The sequence below is a fragment of the Anomaloglossus baeobatrachus genome, chromosome 10 (genome assembly GCF_048569485.1).
Source record: "Anomaloglossus baeobatrachus isolate aAnoBae1 chromosome 10, aAnoBae1.hap1, whole genome shotgun sequence".
Taxonomy (NCBI): domain Eukaryota; kingdom Metazoa; phylum Chordata; class Amphibia; order Anura; family Aromobatidae; genus Anomaloglossus; species Anomaloglossus baeobatrachus.
In genome coordinates, this window is record NC_134362.1 from 179301455 (window position 1) to 179326841 (window position 25387).

At 44.2% G+C, this 25387-nt stretch overlaps 1 protein-coding gene across 1 annotated transcript in view; it reads right to left on the reverse strand.

The window, feature by feature from the left end:
- LOC142254676 (cadherin-8) overlaps window positions 1-25387 on the reverse strand; it is a 592012-nt gene that overhangs the window by 52916 nt on the left and 513709 nt on the right. Inside the window, exon 9 of the mRNA XM_075325863.1 lies at window positions 2878-2999. Within this exon, the coding sequence (XP_075181978.1) occupies window positions 2878-2999 (122 nt within the window). The remainder of the gene's footprint in view (window positions 1-2877; window positions 3000-25387) is intronic.

Genomic DNA, 25387 nt, shown 5'->3' on the forward strand with positions numbered 1-25387 from the left:
GCTACAACCAATGGGAAGACACCACACCCTTTTTAATGCCCCTCCTGTCTGCTGACCTCTGTAAGAGATAGTTCTGAGAATTCTGGCTCCTGTTTCGTCCTGTGATTCCTGTGTGCTGATTTCCGCTTGCTTCCTGACTACCCTCCTGCCTGCTGTTTTTGTACCTCGCTGCCCCATCCGGTTTTGACCTCTGCTTGTTTCTGATTACGTCTTTGCCTGCCGATTCTGTCCCTGTTCTGCTATTCCTGGTTTGATCCTGCCTGACGACTACTCTCATCGGACTGCAGCCTTCCACAGGTAGTGATCTCCAGGGCCCTGTGTAATTCCAAATCCCTGTATAGGGGTTAAAGGGTTTCAGGGTTCTGGCAATCCTGCCTGGTGAGTGGCTTCCCTCTAGCCTGTCCATTACAGCCCGTCTGAGTCTGTGGATCCAGGCAGACATTACAAGTATGAGTGGATTGAATAGATATTCTTAACAATTTCTAACCAGATTTATGTTCAGGAAATCCACATTGTATTAAACTGAATGAGGTTTTAAAGACGACCAACCACCAGGATTTTCCTATATAGACTAAAGCCAGTGTTATACAGGTGCTATCATCCTGATTCTATACATATCTTTAGTTGTGAGATCGGATGTATACTTTATGAAATATAGGCAAGTAAAGTTTGTGAGATGTACTGTTACTTGATTGATAGGTGCAGCTGAATATCTAATAGGTGGGTCGGATTTTGCTAGTGATTCCCGCACTTGTCTGCATGCCTGTCCTTCCTTCCCCTGTCTCTGTTATTACAAAGGGAGGAAGGAAAGGAAGCACAGGGAGGAGGAAGGACAGGCAGACAGACAGGGACGGGAATAACTAGAAAATCCAACCAACCTATTACATTGTAATGCTACCACCAAGTGCATAGGTACACATGAGAGATGTAGAGCTCCTAGGTATTATGCGGCATATGCCCACTAGATGTCACCAGTTTCTAGATGGAGAGGTAGCAGAATGGTCATACAAGCCAAGAGTCAGAGCTAAGAGGTCACGTAGAAGCCAGAGGTTGGTAGCCGGGAGGTAACGTCAGGTACAGATGGGGAGCAGAACCATAGTAAGAGAGCAAGCCAAGGTCAGAAGCCGAAAAGGGAGAAAAGGGGCTGAGGGAACCAGACAAATGGAGGGTCAAGAAGTCATGGAGCACAGACAAGACGGACGGAGCAGAGGACAGGGAGAGGAATCAGGGTAGCAGGACGAGGATCAGAATGAACTCACGAGAACCAAGCGCGCACTGCAGAGCAGGAACTATCACTGGCAATGTTCCGGTGGAAAGATCCCACAGATAATGCAAAGGGAACATCAGAACAAGGCACCAAACAAGCCCCGCCAACCGGCAAGGACTCAGGAAATACAAACAACTTAGCAATAGACAAAACCCAATGTCTCTGCAAAGAGCAGAGCCAAATGTGAATTTTGACATAGATATTCCATTGCAACTATCATCAAGTAACAGTGCATTGCACAAAATTTACTTGCCTGTATTTCAGAAAGTATACATCCGATCTCACAACTAAAGGTATGTATAGAATCAGCATGATAGCGCCAGTATAGCTTAGCTATACTGGTATAGCTTATAGGTATACTTTCACTATTTTTTCTCTGCTTTCTGTAAGTTAAGGAATTGTCAAATGTGCTGTCCAAAAATTCTTTTAAGAGTCCTCTTGCAAAAGTTTCTCAGGGCTCCTGCTTAATACTGAGGAGTCCCTCTGCTCTCCTTTTCACTTTTCTCAGTATTAGAGTTTGCAGAAGGGAGGGGTTGTCCACAGATCTGCATAGTGTGCAAAAAGAGAAAGTATCTACAGTCTGAAGGAGGGCAGAGAACATAGACTATAGAAAATAAGGAAAGCACATGAATAAATAATTGCAGGATTGACGCTTTAATGATATATGGGTACTGAAGACAACTGCGCCCTGGAAACAAGCATACCTCACATTAACCCTAAATTACTAGTAAAACGCCCCCACAAGAAGAACTGCAGAAACCTGAATCATGCTGCAAATTATATGTCATGGGATGTGAGAATGAAGGAAAGAATGAAGATTGCAGCTGAAAAAGTGCAATTTTATGGACAAAAAGAAACCACATATGTAAAATCATCAATCTCCATAGCTGTAACGCTCGTGGCCGGTGTAAGGACAGTGAACCGGATTAGTGGACCCACTGGACCACAGGGGGACCTGGGCTTACCGTTTAGTTTGAAGGGCTTAACTAAGCACCCACTGTGAGGTAGACGCCAAGGACCACTCCCAGGGCAGTGACCAGGAGTGTGGCAGCTGACCCCAGGACGGGTAATGGACTCAAGTCTACATGGGTACAGGTGGAGTGACTGAGGCAAGTTGGACAAGCAGTACGGACAGGAATAGTGGGAACAGCAGGAACAGGTAGGTATGGGAAGGTAGACTCAGATGACGGACAAAGGGCTACTGGGACCTGACAACTAGCTAGAAGACTGGGATACTGACTAACTGAATGTGTTGTGGAGGCACCTCCCCTAATGGGAGGGTGCCTTAAATACATCGTGCCTCTCAGCCATAGACTGAGAGGCATTTCCTGGCAATGATGCGCTGGTCTTTTAAGAGGAAGGCTGGTGCGCACGCGTGTCTTAGGTGCACTCCCAGAAACCCTGTGAGGCATGTACAGAGCCCAGGAGAGGAAAGAGGCAGCAGCATCCATGAATAGCCAGGGAAATGCAACTTGGCCGAGGCGGTGAGTTGGTCGACGTCTCTACAGAGACACCGACGGTACAATAGCTTTAAGTATAGTTCAACGTTGAGCTGACAACAAGTTTTACATAGACATCATGCCAATAAATGAGTTGGATTATTCTCTTACCTGTCCAGGTTTACCATTCTCACACAGAAAAGCTTCATAATCTGTTGCAAATTCCGGAGCGTTATCATTCACATCAAGTACCTTGATTGCAACTTGCACTCGTGATATTTGACTGTGGTTTCCTAAAATAAAAAAAAAGAATAAAAATGTTGAGCTGATAATATTACAAAGAAATTATATAAACTGAAATCAAACACTTGATCTTTCTTGATAAATATCTATTCTGGAGTAAAATTGGAAGAATGATATGAACTAATGTTTCACATTTTCTGTATATATCTTAAGAGAAGAGGAGCTTCAGTTGAGAAAGAACAGATGGAGACCTTTAAGAAATGAAGCAGGTAGCATACAGTGATGATATATATTTTCTGTTACTTATGAGATTCCTTAGAACTATGGATGTATTTTGTATATTTTTGCTCCTTTACACAAATCCAATTTTATTTGCTTTTTCGACCTATATATCATCTTTATTATCATTTATATTAGTTTAATAGGTGGCTTCTTAAAAGGAAAAATGATACATTTTCTTGGTTCTTTCATTAAAGAGAACGGGTTATCAGGTTTTTGTAATTTAAAATAAAACCACTACTTCTTGTAACCAAGTCCAATAATGTGTATAGAAGCCAACTCCACTTTCCATATTCAAAAAATATATCATATTTTTATTTATTTTATAATTATCCTGCATCATATGCTAGCTATCCTGCTTTGGTCCAATTGGTGTTGTTGGTCTTTGCCCCTTGCCTCAAGTGCTGGGTACTTGTAACTAGAGAGGAATGAGCACTACCATGCTGGGGTGCTTAGTACTCATAACCAGTGGTGAGCGAGCACTACCATGCTCGGGGGCTTAGTACTCATAACCTGTGGTGAGCGAGCACTACCATGCTCGGGGGCTCAGTACGCGTAACTAGTGATGAGCGAGCACTACCATGCTCGGGTGCTCAGCACGCGTAACTAGTGATGAGCGGGCACTACAATGCTCGAGTGCTTGGTACTCGTAACTAGTGATGAGCGGGTACTACCATGCTCGGGTGCTCGGTACTCGTAACTAGTGATGAGCGAGCACTACCATGCTCAGGTGCTTGGTACTCATAACTAGTGATGAGCGAGCACTACCATGCTCAGGTGCTCGGTACTCATAACTAGTGATGAGTGAGCTCTGTATTTGTAATAGTGCTGAGCGGGCACTACCATGCTCGGGTGCTTGGTACTTGTAACTAGTGATGAGCGGGCACTAGGATGCTTGGGTGCTTGGTACTCGTAACTAGTGATGAGCGAGCACTGCCATGCTCGGGTGCCCAGTACTCCTAACTAGTGATGAGCGCGCACTGCCATGCTCGGGTGCTTGGTACTCGTAACTAGTGATGAGAGAGCACTACCATGCTTGGGTGCTTGGCACTCATTAAGAACTGTTGGATGTTTGGAAGGGCATGACTCAACACCCTGGTATAATAGAAATCTATAGGGAGCTGAGCATTTTTGTGGAAGAGTTCCTTACTGACTTCCATTATACTTAGTACTCAAATCGCGCCCATCTGAGCGTCCAACTGCTTGTTATGAGTATTGATGGGTGAGCACTAAAATACTTGAACGCTCATTCCTTGATTTGAGCTGGTCAGACACTTGGTCGAGCTCGAAGCCAGTTATGAGAATTATGGAAAGAATTATGGAAAGTCAAAGATTGGCTTGTTTGGGTCTATGTTCAAATACAATAAACATAGTAGGGAGAGTGGATTTTTCTTTTTTTCACATTATGTCTGAGAATGTTGTTTTATCTCCAGGAGAGACATTCAGAGATTGCAAATGTCCCTCCCTGGGGGAATGCCTGCACACATTTTGTGAAGGAAGCCTGTGCGTTGTGGTTGTTGTTTCATGGACAAAATATCAGAGCACCTGTGATACTTAGCCGAGCTTCGCGAGTAGAGATGAGCAGCTTCTCTCATCTCTACTCGCGAAGCTCGGCTAAGTATCACGGTTCGGTTTTCGAAGAGAACACCAACTTGAAAAATCAAGATTCAGATTCGGGGTTCAGATGCTTTACATGTGAAATTCACTCGCGCATCAATGCTGTGCTCAGGTACGCTTGATACTCAGCCCTGTGCAAGCCGCTTGCAGTGTTTGAATGGCTCACACTGGGGGTAATATCAGCATGATTACATGTAGTGTGCAACCCAAAAAATGATTTGAAAAAGCCCGTCCACCCTTCCCGGAGGCAATCTGCTTATGGATGGCTGTTTGAGGGTGGACACTCAAACTACCAATCAGTTACTGGCTATGGGGTTCAGGTCAAGCTTGAGCCAGTGGAGGCTTGACTCGTTTGCTGCTGGTTAACCGAACTTCAACAGAACTTCTGATCTCTATCTGCAGTATCCGAGCACCCTGATGCTCAATCGAGTAATGAGTAGTGCCGAACATGCTCGCTCACCACTAGTTACAAGTACTGCGCACCCATCACTGACAAACATCAAAGAAAAAATAATAATGCGAATGAGCCTCAAGAATATAGAAAAACATCAAAATAACTTTATTGATTAAAATAGACACACAATTGCCTTTATCAAAAATAACTAAGTACATACAAATTTAAAGGGGGTTTTCCATTACTGGAAGTCATTTTAATGTCTCTAATGAGCTTGGTAATATGAAAATAAATAAATAAAAATAATGCTGTGTCCCCTTGCAATCTCATAACATTACTTATCTTGCCAAAGAACTATAGTCTTTCAGTGGTCACATGACCTAAACAATGTCAAGAAAATGTCAGCTTACACAGTGCTCGAAGCAGAAGAACCGAGTCAGTAAAGAACATAACCAGTAGTGAAAAATTCCTTAAAGAAAAAAAAATTATCAAAAGTATACAAAATGGAAAGCATTGTTGGATAAAACAATTTTTAATCTGAAGAGTGTTGCTTTAGCAAATGGTGGACCACCAGCTTTCTAGTCTTTTTAATAAATCAGCTTTTGGAGGCCCCACTGAGATACCGCTCAAGCTAGATAGTCCATTGGAATAGAACAGTGACCACGCATGCATGACTTTGCTCCACTATTTCTCTATGGGACTGCCAGAGAAAGCCAAAAGCTGTACTTAACTAGCTCCAGAAGTCACATGTCATGACTATTGCTTGGCTCCGACTGAGTTAAGTTAGGGGGGATAGGTCTGTTCAGTTGTGCCTCGTTTTGCGACTTTCGCTGCTTTATTATGGTGTGGACTCCTCCGGGGCGCCTAGCAATATCTTCTCTTCTGCAGCATGCGCATTGGTTCCTGTGAGTTAGCTCTGATCTGTCCCACTACCCAGCTTACCTCTCCCTGACCTCTGTTCCCCCATATTGTCTGTCCGTCCTCTCTACCTGACCCTAGTCTTGTCCCATGTCTCTGCCTCCACCCCCACCTTTGTACTTACATGCTCTCCCGGCCTCTGACCTTGGTAATGTCCCCTGACTACAGCTCTGCTCCTCCTCAGCTCCTTACATGACTACTCAGCTTCTGACCCCCTTACCTCCATTTGACTTCAGCTTGCTCACTCCCCTGCATTGACATGACATCCCAGTTTGACTTTGGTTTGTCTGACTATTCTTACGCGTGTGCTAGCGACATCTGGTGGGCTTTTGCATTACTGCACTTTGAAGTTCAATCTCCATTGAGTCCCTGCACCACTCAGTGAAAGCTTGACATCACATAGCCAATTAATATTTAAAGGAAGAAACAGCGTAGTCCAGCTTCACTAAAAAACAAGTCTTCTTTTATTAGGTGTGTATGCAAACTGGTGGCAAGCTAAATAGGAACATCTATGCATTTCTGGTGCTCTAAGCACCCATATGATTTATCCTGATGAAGGGTGCTTACCGGACAAGAAACATGTTGATATTCTTATTTTAACCGGTCACCAGTTTATATGCACACCTAATAATAGAAGACTTGTTTTTCCATGAAGTTGGACTACCTTCTTTTTTCTTCTGATGTGTGGCGTGCAGGCGGATACGCTGTATGTGCTCTGGATCACAGCACTTATACGCAACCATGAGCTGGATTGTCTCCTTCAAGGAATATTCGGCCATTATTCTGTTGTAGATGAACATTTTTAATCTCTTTTTCATGATAATGAGAGACCCAAAATAGGATCCCCCAATAATCTGCAGATTATCATCGATCCTGTTAAATGGTGATACCTTGCTCTGGTTGGAATAACCCTTTAAAAATGCTATTCTACTTTTATTATATGCCATTTCTTCTTATTTTGCATCAGATATATGGTGCACCATATACAATGCTGTGCAAATGTTTTAGGCAGGTGTGTAAAAAATTCTGCAAAGTAAGAATGCTTTAAAAAATAGAAGTGTTAATATATTATTTTTCTCAATTATCAAAATGCAAAGTGATTGAACAAAAGAGAAATCTAAATCAAATCAATACTTGGTATGATGATGCTAAAGGGGTTGTTACACGCAACGATATCGCTAGCGAGCGTACCCACCCCCGTCGTTTGTGTGTCACGGGCAAATCGCTGCCCGTGCAGCACAAAATCGTTAGGAGCCGTCACATGGACTTACCTGCCTAGCGACGTCGCTGTGTCTGGCGAACCACCTCCTTTCTAAGGGGGCGGTTCGTTCGGCGTCACAGCGGCGTCACTAAGCGGCCGCCCAATAGAAGCGGAGGGGCGGAGATGAGCGGGATGTAACATCCCGCCCACCTCCTTCCTTCCTCATTGCCGGTGGCCGCAGGTAAGCTGTACTTCGTCGCTCCCAAGGTGTCACACATAGCGATGTGTGCTGGCTCTGGAACGACAAACAACCTGCGTGCTCAACAATCAACAATTTTTTGAAAAGGAACGACATGTCAACAATGGACGATAAGGTGAGTATTTTCCATCGTTAATGGTCGTTCCTTACTGTCACACGCAACAACGTCGCTAACGATGCCGGATGTGCGTCACGAAATCCGTGACTATGGCGATATATCGTTAGATACGTTGTTGCGTGTAACGGGGCCTTTAGCCTTCAAAACAGCATCTAAGCATCCAAGTACATTGTTTGAATGAACTCAACACAGCAGTTGTCCCAAACATCTTGGAGTACTAACCGCATATCTCCTGTTTATGAAGGCTTCCACAAATTCTTTTATACCTGCCTGAGTTTACATAAAGAGACAGAAGGATTTGCGCAAGCCTCATACACGGAAGATTTGTTGTTAATTCTCCAGGGTGTTTGGAACAACCTCCCTGATGAGCTCCTTCAGAAACAGTGCATAAGTGCACCAAGAAAAGATAATGCTGCTTTGAAGGCTTTGGGCAATAACAGCAAATATAGATTTGATTTAGATTTCTCTTTTGTCCATTCCCTTATTTTATTAATTGATAATAATCAACTATTAAATGGAATTTGTCATGTGATTTTCTAGTACAATACTAAATTTATCTTGAAATAGGGCTAAAGCAGAAGTTTCAAGATCAGAAAATGTTATTGTTCTACATTATCCTGTTATCTTGTTGTAAGCTCCGTAAAATTCAGTTTGATGTAATAACTAGTCAAGCATATGTAAATTACAAACTGCATATGCACTGATCCTCCCTTCCACCTCTAATGTCGGCATCAGTGAAAGTAACTCAGAACTGAGTTTGCACTGTTGCCCCCAACCATACTCCCTCTAAATGATAGTGAATGCACTGGAAGGTGGGAATTTGTAAATTGTATTTACATACACTTGACTAGTGTGTAAGAGAGGTTCCCATGATGTGGCTACTGGGCAGTTTTGAGACTGGCCATAGTACAATATTACAAAAAGATCTGGAATGGGCAGATACTTGGGAATTGAGATTTAATGTTGATAAATGTAAAGTAATGCTCCTAGGACGGAGTAATCCTATAGCTGCGTATACATTAAATGAAAGTAAACTCGGGACTACAGAACAGGAGAAGGACTTGGGTATTCTCATTACAAATAAGCTGGGCAACAGCACTCAATGTCAGGCAGCAGCTGCAAAAGCAAACAAGATTCTAGGTTGTATAAAAATAGAGATTAGATCCCGTGATACCAACGTATTGTTACCCCTCTATAAATCACTTGTAAGGCCACATCTGGAATATGGGATTCAGTTTTGGGCTCCGCATTTTAAAAAGGACATTCAGAAGTTAAAGTCAGTTCACAGGCGGGCAACTAGACTACTACAAGGAATGGAGGCCGTCCGTATGATGACAGGTTGAAAAAGTTAGATATGTCTAGCTTAGAAAAAAGACGTCTCAGAGGAGATCTCATTTATATGTATAAATACATCTGTGGTCAATATAAAGGACTGGCACATGACTTATTTCTTCCAAAGACAATACTAAGGACCAGGAGGCACTCACTGCGAGTGGAAGAAAAGTGATTCCGGTAGCTAAATAGGAAAGGGTTCTTTACAGTTAGAGCAGTCAGACTGTGGAATGCCGACCACAAGAGGTAGTAATGGCAGTCAGACTGTGGAATGCCCTACCACAAGAGGTAGTAATGGCAGATATTATAACGCCTTTTAAAAAATGGGCTGGATGATTTCCTCAGTACACACAACATTGTTGGTTATAAATGACTTAGTGATCAAATGTAGAACTGGTGGAGGAAGGTTGAACTAGATGTACCTAGGTCTTTTTCAACCTAAGTAACTATGTAACTAACTATGATATGCAAAACAACTCAAAAGTTTTTTGTTTTTTTTTAACTGGAAGCTTTGCCATGTAAGTCTTTTTTTGTCTGTAATACCGTGTTTCCCCGAAAGTAAGACAGTGTCTTACATTCTTTTTACCCCCAAAAGTGCCACTATGTCTTACTTTCGGGGTATGTCTTATATTGGAAAAAATCCCACAGCAATCGCAGCAAGTCTCCATGCAATGTACCGTATGGGGACTTGCCGCGATTGCGCCCTAAGTGTACCGCAAGTTAAGGAAACTTAACCACCAGCGGCTGCACATGAAGGCACTGAGGCTGCATGATTTTGTATGTTGTCCATGGTCCTAATGGACCACGGACAACATTACTGCAACATTTCAACATTTCTCGGTAGCCGAGCGTTCAGCTGAGCGCCCGACCGCCGGCATGTGTCAGCTCTCAGCTGAGCGCTCAGCCGCCGGCATGTCAGGGCGTACAGCTGAGCGCTCGGCCGCCGGCATGTGTCAGCTCTCAGCTGAGCGCTCTGCCGCCGGCATGTTAGGGCGCTCAGCTGAGCGCTTTGCCGCCGGCAAGTCAGGGCGCTCAGCTGAGAGCTGTCACATGCCGGCGGCATGTCAGGGCGCTCAGCTGAGCGCTCGGCCGCCGGCATGTCAGGGCTCTCAGCTGAGCGCTCGGCCGCCGGCATGTCAGGGCGCTAAGCTGAGCGCTCGGCCACTGTAACTGTACTGTAAAGAAGAAAATAAATAAATAAATAAATTTTTACTACGTCTTACTTTCGGGGTACGTCTTACATTAGCCGACCCCCCCAAAACCCCCACTACGTCTTACTATCGGGGGTGTCTTACTATCGGGGAAACACGGTAGTGTGTAAAGGCCCAGTCACACACAACGACTTACCAGCGATCCCGAAAATGATGCGACCTGATAGGGATCGCTGGTAAGTCGCTGGGAGGTTGCTGGTGAGATGTCACACAGTCAGACCTTACCAACGATGCAGGAACAATAACGATCTCAGCAGTCACTGTGACCCTGTCACTCAGTGTCAAACACAGCGATGTGTCCTGCCCAGCAGGACATCGCCTTTGAAGAAAATGGCCTGGACAATTCTGCAATGACTAGAGATCTCACAGCAGGGGCCTGATCGCTGGTAGGTGTCACATATAACAAGATTGCTAACGGGATCGTTACTGCGTCACGGAAAACGTGACTCAGCTGCGATCTCACTAGCGATCTCGTTATGTGTGACGGTACCTTAAGAGACACTGAATTCTATGGAGCATACAGCAAGATAACAAGATAAGGTAGAGCAATAAAACTTACTGATCCTGAAAAGTCTCCTTTAGCACTATTTAAGATAATATTAGTATTACACTACAAAATCACTCTTACATATTCCTTTTAATACTTTGTTTTAAAGCATTCTTAAGCCTGCTTTACACGCTGCAATTAATTGTGCGATCGCATTTGCAATCGCACCCGCCCCCATCGTTTGTGTCAGTAACCCCCATCACACATACTTACCTCCCGACCGACCTCGCTGTGGGCGGCGAACATCCTCTTTCTGAAGGTTGAGGGATGTTCTGCGTCACAGCGACGTCACACAGCCACCAGCCAATAGACGCCGAGGGGCGGAGATGAGCGGGACGTAAACATCCTGCCCACCTCCTTCCTTCTACATTGCCGTAGAAGGGTCGGGTTGGGTTGTCACACGGAGCGATGTGTGCTGCCTCGGGAACAATGAACAACTGGTGCGCAGGACGTTCAATATTTTAAAAATGAGCGACATGCCAACGAGCAACGATAAGGTGAGTATTTTTGCTCATTCACGCTCGCTCGTAGCTGTCACACGCTATGATATATCAAACAATGCCGGATGTGCGTCACTTACGACGTGACCCCGCCGACATATCGTAAGATATATCGTAGCATGTAAAGCCCCCTTTACTCTGCATTTTTTTCCACAACTGCCCAAAAACTTTGCACAGTAATGTATTTCAATGTTTTTTCTGAAAACAGATTGCTAAACTAATATGGATACAAAAAGTACAAACATCACTGATTTTCTTGGAATAACCCTTCAATAAATCAAGTGTCCAATTTCCCGTAAGAACACTAGATTGTTGGTCATTTTATTTTACTTTGTTGAGGACAATCCTACCAATTACAGATGTAAACTTAGGCAACCTAGAAAAACGCACGTACACCATAGCAAAACACAAAATGCACACTATGTCTACATGACTGCAATACGTGATTAATATTTTTCTTTTTTCTGGAAAATGTAAGTAAACAACATGGCAGATCTGAGATTAATTCCCCAAGTACACTTTTATCAATCAAATCAATCCCCTAAATGCAATTTCCTCTGACATACTCTGCTAAAATAGAGACGAGTGATTTGGATCATTTTTGATCCTGGTCATGATTCATTCAATGATTAGATCCAAGGCCTGTTCACTGAATGAATAGCGTCTAGAAACAAAATCTGTTAGAGACTTTCCTCTCTATAATACAAGACACAAAATGTCAATAGTAATGGCCAAAACATATTTCTGGCTTGATTTATGAAGCGTAAATGGAGCTTGATTAATGTCGCCTTTTTCTTTGGTCTATAATGCTATCACTTTTTCCCCGGGCTTGTACGGTACATTTCATTTTTGGATTATTGATATGTTGTGTAGCATCTTTCCTACTATGTGTCTTCATGCTATATCACTGTTGGGTTTTTTAGACTTTGAGTTGCTCCAAAGCTTGATTTATTTATAGACAATCAATCAAGTATGATTTTCAGATGTAGCATGTTAATGTAATGCCAGTTACTACTTACAGGTAGTATGGACGGAAGAGCAGTCAAGAAAGCCGGGGTCTGGTAATGGGAGGATATGTATGAGCACAAGGAGTAAACAGAGGCATAGTCAGGTCACAATCCAAGGGTCACAAATCCAGAAGAGCACATAGTAGGTTCTGATTGAAATCAGAGGTGTGGTCAGGTAACGGTCCGAGGTCAAAAGGCATGTTAATGTAATGCCAGTCACTAGTATAGACAGAAGAGTAGTCAGAAAAGCCGGGGTCTGGTAATGGGAGGACATGTATGAGCACAAGGAGTAAACAGAGGCGTAGTCAGGTCACAATCCAAGGGTCACAAATCCAGGAGAGCACATAGTAGGTTCTGATTGAAATCAGAGATGTGGTCAGGTAACGGTCCGAGGTCAAAAGTCATGTTAATGTAATGCCAGTCACTAGTATAGACAGAAGAGTAGTCAGAAAAGCTGGGGTCTGGTAATGGGAGGACATGTATGAGCACAAGGAGTAAACAGAGGCGTAGTCAGGTCACAATCCAAGGGTCAAAAATCTAGGAGAGCACATAATAGATTCTGATTGAAATCAGAGATGTGGTCAGGTAACGGTTCGAGGTCAAAAAGGCAGGATGTCATGACAGGAACAGGGAGTGGGCAGAGAGGAGTCAAACAACAATTCGGGGTCAGAAAACAAAGATCAGAACACTAACAGAGACACAAACCAAAATCACAACTGCAGAACCTAAGAATACAACTGGCAAGGTTCTGGGAGAGCATGCTCAGTAAAGAACCCTGAGTAACTACCAGGAAGGAGGAACACCTGCGTAATCAGCACCAACATGGAATCCTGTGCTGTCAATCAAGCTGATAGCTCAGTAACTCAGGAAAGTGTAAAGCCAAGGTGCTCTGCACAGAGGAATCGTATCACTGCCAGGTCTGCAATCCAGGAAAACACAGCAGAGCATCTTCTAGTCTGCAAGATGCTCTGCATAGAGGAATCATGACAGTTAAAAGAACCCACAACTTTCAGTTTACATAGTATGGCTCCATATTTACTTTTTGTATGAGCCGTTGCTTTTAAAAAAGAGGGTATTTTTTAAGGTGTTATTAATTTTTCCTTACATTTTACAAAAATCCATCTTCCACAGAATGCACACAGCTGCCACATTGCTGTGGAGAATCAGAGGGATAGTTAAAAAAATAATACTCACCTCACCTGTCTCGCTGCCGACATAGCCCGCCTTCCAGTCTTTCACATCCTTTCCTTTACTCTTCCACCATTGAGGGCATATTCTTTGGAATATTCATTCCAGGCTTGGTCTTTTTCCTGGACAAGGCCATTGACATTGCGCAATATGATGTTGTAGCACACATTATGATGTAAAAAAATTACAAATCGCATCACCCAAGTGATGGCACAGTGTTCAATGACACCAGTCAGAGGACTAATAAAAAGCATGGACAGTGTCCCAGGAGTATTTTCAATTTTCTTTATCCCACCAGACAATGTTTCGCCCTACATATTGGCTTTATCAAGCCCATAAAGCTTGATAAATATATATACATATAATATATTATTAAATATATATATATTATTAAATATATATATATATATATATATATATATATATATATATATATACAGTATATATATATATATATACAGTATATATATATATATATATATATATATTTATTTATTTATAGTATATATATATATATATATATATATATATATATATATATAAAATATATAATATATATTTATTTACAGTGTACCACAAAAGTGAGTACACCCCCCATTTATTAAAATTAGTCTATTATATCTTTTCATAGGACAACACTAACCACTTTATTATAATATAAAGTGCTCAGTGTACAGCTTTTATAACATTTGTTGTGCCCTTTAACCCCTTCAGCCCCCGGGCACTTTCCGTTTTTGCGTTTTTGTTTTTTGCTCCTTTTCTTCCAAGAGCCGTAACTTTTTTATTATTCCGTCAATCTTGCCATATGAGGGCTTGTTTTTTGCAGGACGAGTTGTACTTTTAAATGAAACCATAGGTTTTACCATATATTGTACTGGAAAACAGCAAAAAAATTCCAAGTGTGGAAAAACTGCAAAAAAAGTGTGATCGCACAATAGTTTTTGGGATGTTTTATTCACCGTGTTCACTATATGATAAAACTGATGTATTTATCTGATGCCTCAGGTCGGTGCGAGCTTGTAGACATCAAATATGTATAGGTTTACATGTATCTAAGGGGTTAAAAAAAATCACAAGTTTGTCCAATAAAAGTGGCGCACGTTTTGCGCCATTTTCCGAAACACGTAGCGTTCTTATTTTTTGGGATCTATGGCTCAGTGATTGCTTATTTTTTGCGTCTCGAGCTGACGTTTGTAATGGTACCATTTTTGCGCAGATGCTACATTTTGATCGTCTGTTATTGCATTTTGCGTAAAACTTGCGGCGACCAAAAAACGTAATTTTGGCGTTTGGAATTTTTTTGCCACTACGCAGTTTACCAATCAGATTAATTGATTTTATATTTTGATAGATCGGGCATTTCTGAATGCGGCGATACCAAATATGTGTATATTTATTTATTTTTTAACCCTTTAATTTTTATTGGGGGGAAAGGGGGGTGATTTGAACTTTTAGGTTTTTTGTTTTTTTTATTTTTTAAAACTTTTTTTTTTACTTTTTTTTTATTTTATTAGTCCCCCTAGGGGGCTATAGCAATCAGCAATCCGATCGCTATTATCTATCTGCTGATTACAGCTATACCGCTGTAAACAGCAGATTCAGTCACTTTGTTTTTCCCTCTGCTCTCGGCCGAGGGAACACGAAAGTGAAACATCATAGCTGCAGGCGTCGTCACATGACCCTGTGCTACGATGGCAACCACCGATAGTCACGTGATAACACACGTGACTTCCGGTGGGGGCGGCGGTAAGTAAAAAACATGGCCGCCCGCATTAAGATCTTGCTGCCAGACTTTGGCAGCAAGATTTAAAGGGTTAATGGCCGCGGGTGGAAGCGATTCCACCCGCGGCTAGCAGGCACACATGTCAGCTGTTGAAAACAGCTGATATGTGTGCCGATCCACGCCGCCTGCCCGCGGCAGGGGGCGGGGCTTAACGGGACACGATCCTGGACGGATAGATCCGTCCAAGGTCGTGAAGGGGTGAAATAACTCAACACACATCCATTATTATCTATACCACTGGCAACAAAAGTGAGTACACCCCTAAGTGAAAATGACCAAATTATGCCCAGAGTGTCTATATTTTGTGTGGCCCCCATTATTTTCAAGCACTGACTTAACTCACTTTGGCATGGAGAACTGTAGAGCATCACACGAGCCGCTGGATCCTCTTCCATCCTCCATGATGACATTAGGGAGACAGTGAATGTTACAGACCTTGTGCTCCTCCATCTTCTATTTGAGGAAGCTCCACAGATGCTCAATAGGGATTAGGTCTGGAGACGCTTGGCCAGTCAAGCACCTTTACCTCAGCTTCTTTAGCAAGGCAGTGGTGGTCTTGGAGGTGTTTGGGGTCATTATCATGTTGAAAAATGAAGGAAGAGGATCATATTCTGCTTCAATGCTGGCAGCACTCATATGTCTATTTTAAAAAGACTGCCTCTAGATGTGATGCTGAGCACGTGCACTCTACTTTTATCAACCATGGTGAGGCCTGTTCTTAGGAGAACCTGTTTAAACCACTGTATGGTCTTGGCCACCAAGCTGTAGCTGAGTTTCAGGGTGATGGCAATTTTCTTATAGCCTCGGCCATCTTTATGTAGAGCAACAATTATTTTTTTTTTAAAATCCTCAGAGACTTCTTTCCCATGAGGAACCATGTTGAACTCCAAGTGACCAGCATGAAAGCATGTGTGAGCGATAACACCAAATTTACCACACCTGATCCCCTGACACCTTGTAAAACTAATGAATCAGATGACACCAGGGGAGGGAAAATGTCTAATTGGGCACAATTTGGACATTTTCAATTAGGGGTGTACTCACTTTTGTTTTCAGCGGTTTAGACATTAATGGCTGTGTGCCAATTTATTTAGAGGACATCAAATTTACCCTGTTATACAAGCTGCACACTGAGGGGTACTTTGCACACTACGACATCGCAAGGCGATTGCTAGCGATGCTGAGCGCGATAGTCCCCGCCACTGTTGCACATGCAATATCTTGTGATAGCTGCCGTAGCGAACATTATCGCTACGGCAGCTTCACATGCACTTACCTTCCCTGCGACGTCGCTCTGGCCGGCCACCCGCCTCCTTCCTAAGGGGGCGAGTCGTGCAGCGTCACAGCGACGTCACACGGCAGGCGGCCAATAGAAGCGGAGGGGCGGAGATGAGCGGGACATAAACATCCCGCCTACCTTCTCCCTTCCTCATTGCAGGCGGGACGCAGGTAAGGAGATGTTCCTCGCTCCTGCGGCTTCATACACAGCGATGTGTGCTGCCGCAGGAACGAGGAACAACATCGTACCTGTCGCTGCAGCGACGTTATGGAAATGCCCGACACTACACCGATCATACGATTTCGACACTTTTGCGCTCGTTAATCATAGTAAAAACGATTCACATACTCCGATGTCGACAACGGCACCGGATGTGCGTCACTTTCGATTTGACCCCACCGACATCGCAGCTGCGATGTCTTAGTGTGCAAAGTACCCCTGACACTGTACATTGTATCACAGGGTCAGATCTTCAGAGTTGTCTTATGAAAAGATATAATAAAATTTTTACAAAAATTTGAGAGGTGTACTCAATTTTGTGATATATCATATATATATATATATATATATATATATATATATATATAAATATATATACTGTATATATATATATATATATATCTATATATATATATATATATATATATATATATATATGTATATAGATATATATATATATATATAAATAAAATCTATATACTGTGTATATATATATATATATATATATATATATATATATATATATATAATTGCCTTATTCTGTCTGTCTGTCTGTCTGTCTGTCTGTCATGCTCCAAAATTGTGTCCTTACGGTGACACAAAGCTGATTGGCCGCTGGGCTCGCCATGGCCCCACACGGATTGGCCTCTCGCCCCGGCTCTCTGCAGGCCCCGCCCCCCTCACGCAATGCACGCTCGCTCTGGCCCAACTGACACGGAGCTCTGACTCCCAGGTGAGTACACACACACACATCAGATCACACTCACTCTCACACACACCTCACACATCACATCCACACACTCACAACATCCTGGGATATCGCTTGCTTCTACACCGGCTCCGTCACGATCCCAGCAGCGCCAGACATAACCTTGCGATGCTGGGATCTTGACGGAGGCCGTGAACGCTGGTAACCATTATACACATCGGGTAACTAAGGTCCCTTGGTTACCCGATGTGTATCATAGTTACCAGTGTACACCGGCTCACACTCACTCTCACACACACCTCACACATACATCACATCGCATCCACACACTCACAGCATCCGGCGATATCGCTTGCTTCTCGGCCTCGATACTGTGCTGTTGTGACCTTCCAGGACCTGCCGGAGGATCACATGCCCAGAAGCATGTGGTATCTCCGGATGTTGTGAGTATGAGCGCGTATGTGCAATATCGTCAATGTGTGTGTGCGTGAGTGTATGCGATCGGGTGTGTGTGAGTGTATGCGATCGGGTGTGTGTGGGTGTGTGTGAGTGTATGCGATCGGATCTGTGAGTGTCGGCAGAGGAGCATGGCGTGCTGGAGGAGGCTGGGAGGAGAGAGGCTGATCCTGGGGAAGGCTGGGATGGAGAGGCTGATGCTGGGGACAGAGAGGCTGATGCTGGGATGAGAGAGGCTGATGCTGGGGACAGAGAGGCTGATGCTGGGGACAGAAAGGCTGATGCTGGGATGAGAGAGGCTGATGCTGGGGACAGAGAGGCTGATGCTGGGGACAGAGAGGCTGATGCTGGGGACAGAGAGGCTGATGCTGGGGACAGAGAGGCTGATGCTGCGGGGAGAGAGGCCGATGCTGGGAGGAGAGAGGCTGATGCTGCGGGCAGAGAGGCTGATGCTGCGGGTAGAGAGGCTGATGCTGGCGCAGCATGGCGGATGGAGCACGTTTGGGAGTGCGCAGCATGGCGGATGGAGCACGTTTGGGAGTGCGCAGCATGGCGGATGGAGCACGTTTGGGAGTGCGCAGCATGGCGGATGGAGCACGTTTGGGAGTGCGCAGCATGGCGGATGGAGCACGTTTGGGAGTGCGCAGCATGGCGGATGGAGCACGTTTGGGAGTGCGCAGCATGGCGGATGGAGCACGTTTGGGAGTGCGCAGCATGGGGGATGCAGCACGATGGGGAGTGTGGAGTATGGCGGATGGAGCACGTTTGGGAGTGCGCAGCATGGCGGATGGAGCACGTTTGGGAGTGCGCAGCATGGGAGATGGAGCACGATGGGGGGTGCGCAGCATAGGGGATGGAGCACGATGGGGAGTGCGCTGCATGGGGGATGGAGCACGATGGGGAGTGCGGAGTATGGCAGATGGAGCACGTTTGGGAGTGCGCAGCATGGCGGATGGAGCACGTTTGGGAGTGCGCAGCATGGCGGATGGAGCACGTTTGGGAGTGCGCAGCATGGCGGATGGAGCACAATGGGGAGTGCGCAGCATGGCGGATGGAGCACGTTTGGGAGTGCACAGCATGGGGGATGGAGCACGATGGGGAGTGCGCAGCATGGCGGATGGAGCACGTTTGGGAGTGCGCAGCATGGCGGATGGAGCACGTTTGGGAGTGCGCAGCATGGCGGATGGAGCACGTTTGGGAGTGCGCAGGATGGGAGATGGAGCACGATGGGGGGTGCGCAGCATAGGGGATGGAGCACATTTGGGAGTGCGCAGCATGGCGGATGGAGCACGTTTGGGAGTGCGCAGCATGGCGGATGGAGCATGTTTGGGAGTGCGCAGCATGGCGGATGGAGCACGTTTGGGAGTGCGCAGCATGGCGGATGGAGCACGTTTGGGAGTGCGCAGGATGGGAGATGGAGCACGATGGGGGGTGCGCTGCATGGGGGATGGAGCACGATGGGGAGTGCACTGCATGGGGGATGGAGCACGATGGGAAGTGCACACCTCCCCCCAACATACACACACGCGCACTGCACAACACACCACACACACACTGGGAACCATAAACAACTGCCCTACACAGACACCCACACACAGACAACGCTGCACACACAAAAATACGCACATACCGCACAACACACACATTGCACAAAACATACCTCCCCCCAAAACACACCACACACACACAAACCGCGCAACACACACACAACGCTACAGACACACAGCGCTCCACAAACAACGCAACACACAAACAACACCGCTCTCACCCCCCGCCACACCCAGACAATACCCAGAACATGTACAGCGCCTACACAAACACTTGGTAACTACACACAACAACATCTATATATATATATATATATATATATATATATATATATAACAAAAATCATACATGAACTACACAATACGTAAATTCTAGAATACCCGATGCGTAGAATCGGGCCACCTTCTAGTATATATATATATATATATATACATATATATATATATACATATATATATATATACATATATATATATATACATATATATATATATTATATATATATATATATATATATATATATATATATATATATATATATATATATATATATATATATATATAAATATATATATATACATACACGAGCAAAGCAACTCAAATACATTGTTTAGTAGAAGTAGAGCACTTATGTAATTATGTGACAATAAATTATCCGCTGCATATGTGTATCTAGCCTGTTTTTCAACATATTAACGTCCTCTGTTGAGTCACTTGTCTACGTATCAAACTAAGAAATCAAATCCCTGGAGTCAAAATTATTCATCCTTCTCACGTAGCCATTTTCAGACTTCCCGTTTTTGATGTTGTTGACTCAGACTGGAAATGTGAGCCTCAAAGGTGTATCGTCAACTTCAGAAACAAAAGAAAAATCAGAAGTTCTACAAGTTTCCAATAAATTTCAGATGGAAAAATAAATAAAAAATTATTTGGATCTCACACTATGTTGTTCATTCACTCATTCTTGCTAAAGTGGCTGCATCAACATATGGTCACAGAAATGTTCAACGACTGAATGTTTGAAGGATTATTAAAGCCATTGCCCTCATACCTACCACGGCTGGTCTAAGCCAAGCTTTGCTAAATATACAATTTTATGGTGACCTCCATTAGGTTTAGTCAAGTACAAACAAGTAGAACCTAGTAGATGATGTCAGCAGACTCTTCAGATTTTTTTCTGGTTGATTATTATTTATTAGGGATGATCGAATACCTCAAATATTAAAGGGAACCTGTCAGCAGAAATTTCCCCTAAAACCTAACAGATTCCCCCTCTGCAGCTCCTGGGCTGCATTCTAGAAAGGTCCCTGTTATTATTGTGCCCCCTTTCTGACCAAAAAAAAAGAGTTTATAAAGAGGTACCTTTTTGGCTTCGGATTCTATAAATCTGACACGGGGGCGGGCAGCCTGATGGCCGTTATTCTGCCCCCTGGTCCTGTATGCCGCCCCCATCGCTGATTTCCATACTTTTGGACGCCGCCCACTGCTCCAGCCATCCCCGCGCATGCCCAGTGCCAGTCTCACGGGACTGAGCAGTGTGACCGCTGGTGACGTGTGCGCAGGCAAGTGATTATGGGCGGGACTGTGACTGTTATCAGCAAGTACCCGCCCATAATCTCGTGAGCGCGCAAACCTCTCCAGCGTCACACTGTGCTCAGTGTAGATGCTAGACTGTATGGGCTGCTTCCAGGGATGACGTCCCTTTTGTCACGTGATAGGGGCGTGTTCAAAATACTATCACGTGACAAAGGGATGTCATCCCTAGAAGCAGCCCATACAGTCTAGCATCTACACTGAGCACAGTGTGACCGCTGGAGAGGTTTGCGCGCTCACGAGATTATGGGCGGGTACTTGCTGATAACAGTCACAGTCCCGCCCATAATCACTTGCCTGCGCACACGTCACCAGCAGTCACAGTGCTCAGTCCCGTGAGACTGGCACTGGGCATGTGCGGGGATGGCTGGAGCAGTGGGCGGCGTCCAAAAGTATGGAAATCAGCGATGGGGGCGGCATACAGGACCAGGGGGCAGAATAACGGCCATCAGGCTGCCCACCCCCGTGACACATTTATAGAATCCGAAGCCAAAAAGGTACCTCTTTATAAACTCTTTTTTTTGGTCAGAAAGGGGGCACAATAATAACAGGGACCTTTCTAGAATGCAGCCCCGGAGCTGCAGAGGGGGAATCTGTTAGGTTTTAGGGGAAATTTCTGCTGACAGGTTCCCTTTAAGCTTTGTGAATATTTTCCGAATGGGTCGCCGCTATTCGACTCTTCGTGAATATTCGATGTGGAATGTAAGTCTATGGGAAACCCGAATAACAACTATTCGGAACTATTCGGGCTTCCCATAGACTTGCATTGCACATCGAATATTCGCATAGCGGCGAGCTATTTGTATACTTGGCACTTGACTCGAGCCTGTACAAGCTTTCGACCTGTTCATTTCGAGTACAGGGCATAAGAAGCATTGTAGTGCTCGCAAATCACTAGTTACCAGTACTGAGCACCCGAGCATGGTAGTGCTCACTCATCACTAGTTACCAGTACTGAGCACCCAAGCATGGTAGTGTCCGCTCATCACTAGTTATGAGTACTGAGCACCCGAGCATGGTAGTGCCCGCTCATCACTAGTTACGAGTACTGAGCACCCGAGCATGTTAGTGCTCACTTATCACTAGTTACCAGTACTGAGCACCCAAGCATGGTAGTGCCCGCTCATCACTAGTTACAAGTACCGACCACCCGAGCATGTTAGTGCTCACTCATCACTAGTTATGAGTACCGAGCACACGAGCATGGCAGTGCCCACTCATGCTCATCACTAGTTACAAGTACAGAGCACCCGAGCATGGTAGTGCCCGATCATCACTAGTTACAAGTACTGAGCACTCGAGCATGGTAGTGCCCACTCATCACTAGTTACAAGTACCGACCACCCGAGCATGTTAGTGCTCACTCATCACTAGTTATGAGTACCGAGCACACGAGCATGGTAGTGCCCGCTCATCACTAGTTACAAGTACAGAGCACCCGAGCATGGTAGTGCCCGATCATCACTAGTTATGAGTACAGAGCACCCAAGCATGGTAGTGCCCGATCATCACTAGTTATGAGTACAGAGCACCCAAGCATGGTAGTGCCCGATCATCACTAGTTATGAGTACAGAGCACCCGAGCATAGTAGTGCTCGCTCATCACTAGTTATGAGTACTGAGCACCTGAGCATGGTAGTGCTCGCTCATCACTAGTTATGAGTACTGAGCACCTGAGCATATTAGTGCTCGCCCATCACTAGTTACGAGTACAGAGCACCCAAGCATGGTAGTGCTCGCTCATCACTAGTTACGAGTACAGAGCACCCAAGCATGGTAGTGCTCGCTCATCACTAGTTACGAGTACAGAGCACCCAAGCATGGTAGTGCCCGCTCATCACTAGTTATGAGTACGGAGCAGATGAGCATATTAATGCTCACTCATCACTAGTTACGATATTCTAATCAATAGGAAGCGGATGTGCACTACCCAGGCATGGCCACTTTCAGATGACGGAGCAGCGCCAAAACTGAGCATTTCCGGCTGCCTGCTGCCAATTCCGGGACTGAGAACAGCTGACCGGCGGCGGTGCGGGGTGTTGGACCCCGGCCAATCAGACATTGATGGCCTATCCTAAGGATAGGCCATCAATATAAAAGTAGTGGACGACCTTTTTAACATATATTCTCCCTGTAGTCGCTCTCTTCCAGTAAATGGGATATACAGTAGTTACTGCTCTGTAAGCAGTGAGCATCCAGTAGTCACGCCCAGTGCTTTTTGACTGACAGCATTCTGTGCAGCGTAATTGTAGAGCACAATATCATTCAAGGAGCAGGGTGCTCGCTCGATGACAGTGACACTTTGTACAGCACCCCAATCTGTTTCTGTGTGTTTTCTACCTCCCAGCGCTGCTGCCTGCAGCGAGCATCTGGGACACCTGCTGCACCGCTTGCAGCATCACCCTACTCCAGTACCGCCCCTACCTCCAGTGACCCAGCTCAACCACTGCTGCCGCACACCCCTCAGTAAGTCACCACTGGATTATAAGATGGACCCCTTTTTTTTCCTCTAAATTTGGGGGTGCGTCTTATAATCCGGGGCATCTTATAGAACGAACAATACGGTAATTAGTAAATTGAGTTCTCCTGTGTGTAATGTTTCCTCAGTATAACAAGAACTGTTCAGCAAAGGCTTCAGAGTTTTGTTTGAGAACCTTAGAGATCAAAGAGCATCATGGAAACCAAGGAACACACCAGACAGGTCAGGAATAAAGTTGTGGAAAAAAGAAAAGCAAGGTTGAAATGCATTTGAATTGAGGAGTAATATGAAAAAATGTAGAAAAGTTATTGGGTATGCATACTTCTTCAATGCAATTCTTCTTGGATACATTTCTATAATGCATAGTATTATAATTTATCCTCTGGCTACATTTTACCTACAAAGAGTTCTAATACGTTGCTGGAATATTTTAACAATTTTTTTTGTCTGCATGTAAGTTACCTTTCTTTTGTACAAGTATAAAATATATGTCCTCAGAATAGTTTACATTGAAGGTCATATATTTTTTGTTTCTGATAATGTCAAACAATCATTACAACATTCCATGGTCAATAAACTCCATCCCCGGCTTCCATTATTGGAACTCTTCCAGTTAATAATATATTTATCTGAAGGAAAACATCTACAATGGTTCCTCAAATCTGACATTATATACTCCATCAGCGTTTTATTTGTTGATTTTTGTATTCAGAGGATAGACTTTACAAGGCTGATTTTCCCATAATGCCACAATAAAGAGATTTTTTTAAAATAATATTAGGTTTAAAAGAGATGCCTTATCTGATAGTTGTACGGCAGGACACATGTAACATGAATCATTCTGACTGCTCAGTTATGGGCTGCGAGCATCGGCAAGTTGTTAAAATTTGAAAGCCTGTTTAACCTTCGAAATGTAAAGGAGGAATGGAAACTTCTACGCGACATGATAATTTATAGTCAGCGTAAATCTATTGTGTTTGTTTAGCCGTATATCGTGTGTTTACCCTTTGTTCTTAAGAGTGTTGTTCAATAATCATTGATCTATAGATGAGACATGGAAAAAATGTGATCACTGGGGTTTCGGTTGCTGAGACTATTGCCAATTCTGTAAACTTGGAGTCCAAGGTTATTTGTAGGAGTGAAACAGTAGAGCACATGTGTGACCATCAGTCCTATAGACTGCTCAATATGGCTCCATTCACACAGTGGACTGCCTGACACCATTGTAAAGGGTACTTTACACACTGCGACATCGCTAGCGATCTCGTTAGCGATGTGAAATTCTAGATCGCAAGTGTGATCTTTAGAGATCGCACATAGGTCATTTTACGCATGTGCGATCTCTAAAGATCACACTTGCGATCTAGAATTTCACATCGCTAACGAGATCGCTAGCGATGTCGCAGTGTGTAAAGTACCCTTAAGATGTAATAAAAAATAAGTAATCACCTCACTGGTCACCTGCTTTCTATCCAGTCCTCCTCTCCTCTTTTTTTTTATATTTCCACTATCCACCATATTATTAATGCCTACTTCACTCCACGGCCTTGGCTTTAGAATGAGACAACTAGAACATTGATGTTTGGCAGTTTAAAATCCTTATTATTGCCCACTTCACTCCATGGCCTTTGCTTAAGGCGAGACAACTTGGACTCTGATGTTTGGCAGTGCAAAATATTATCATTGCCCACTTCACTCCATGGCCTTGGCGTTAAAAAGAGACAACTAGGACTTTGATATTTGGCAGTTCAAAATCATTATTGTTACCCACTTCACTCCATGACCTTGGCTTTAGAATGAG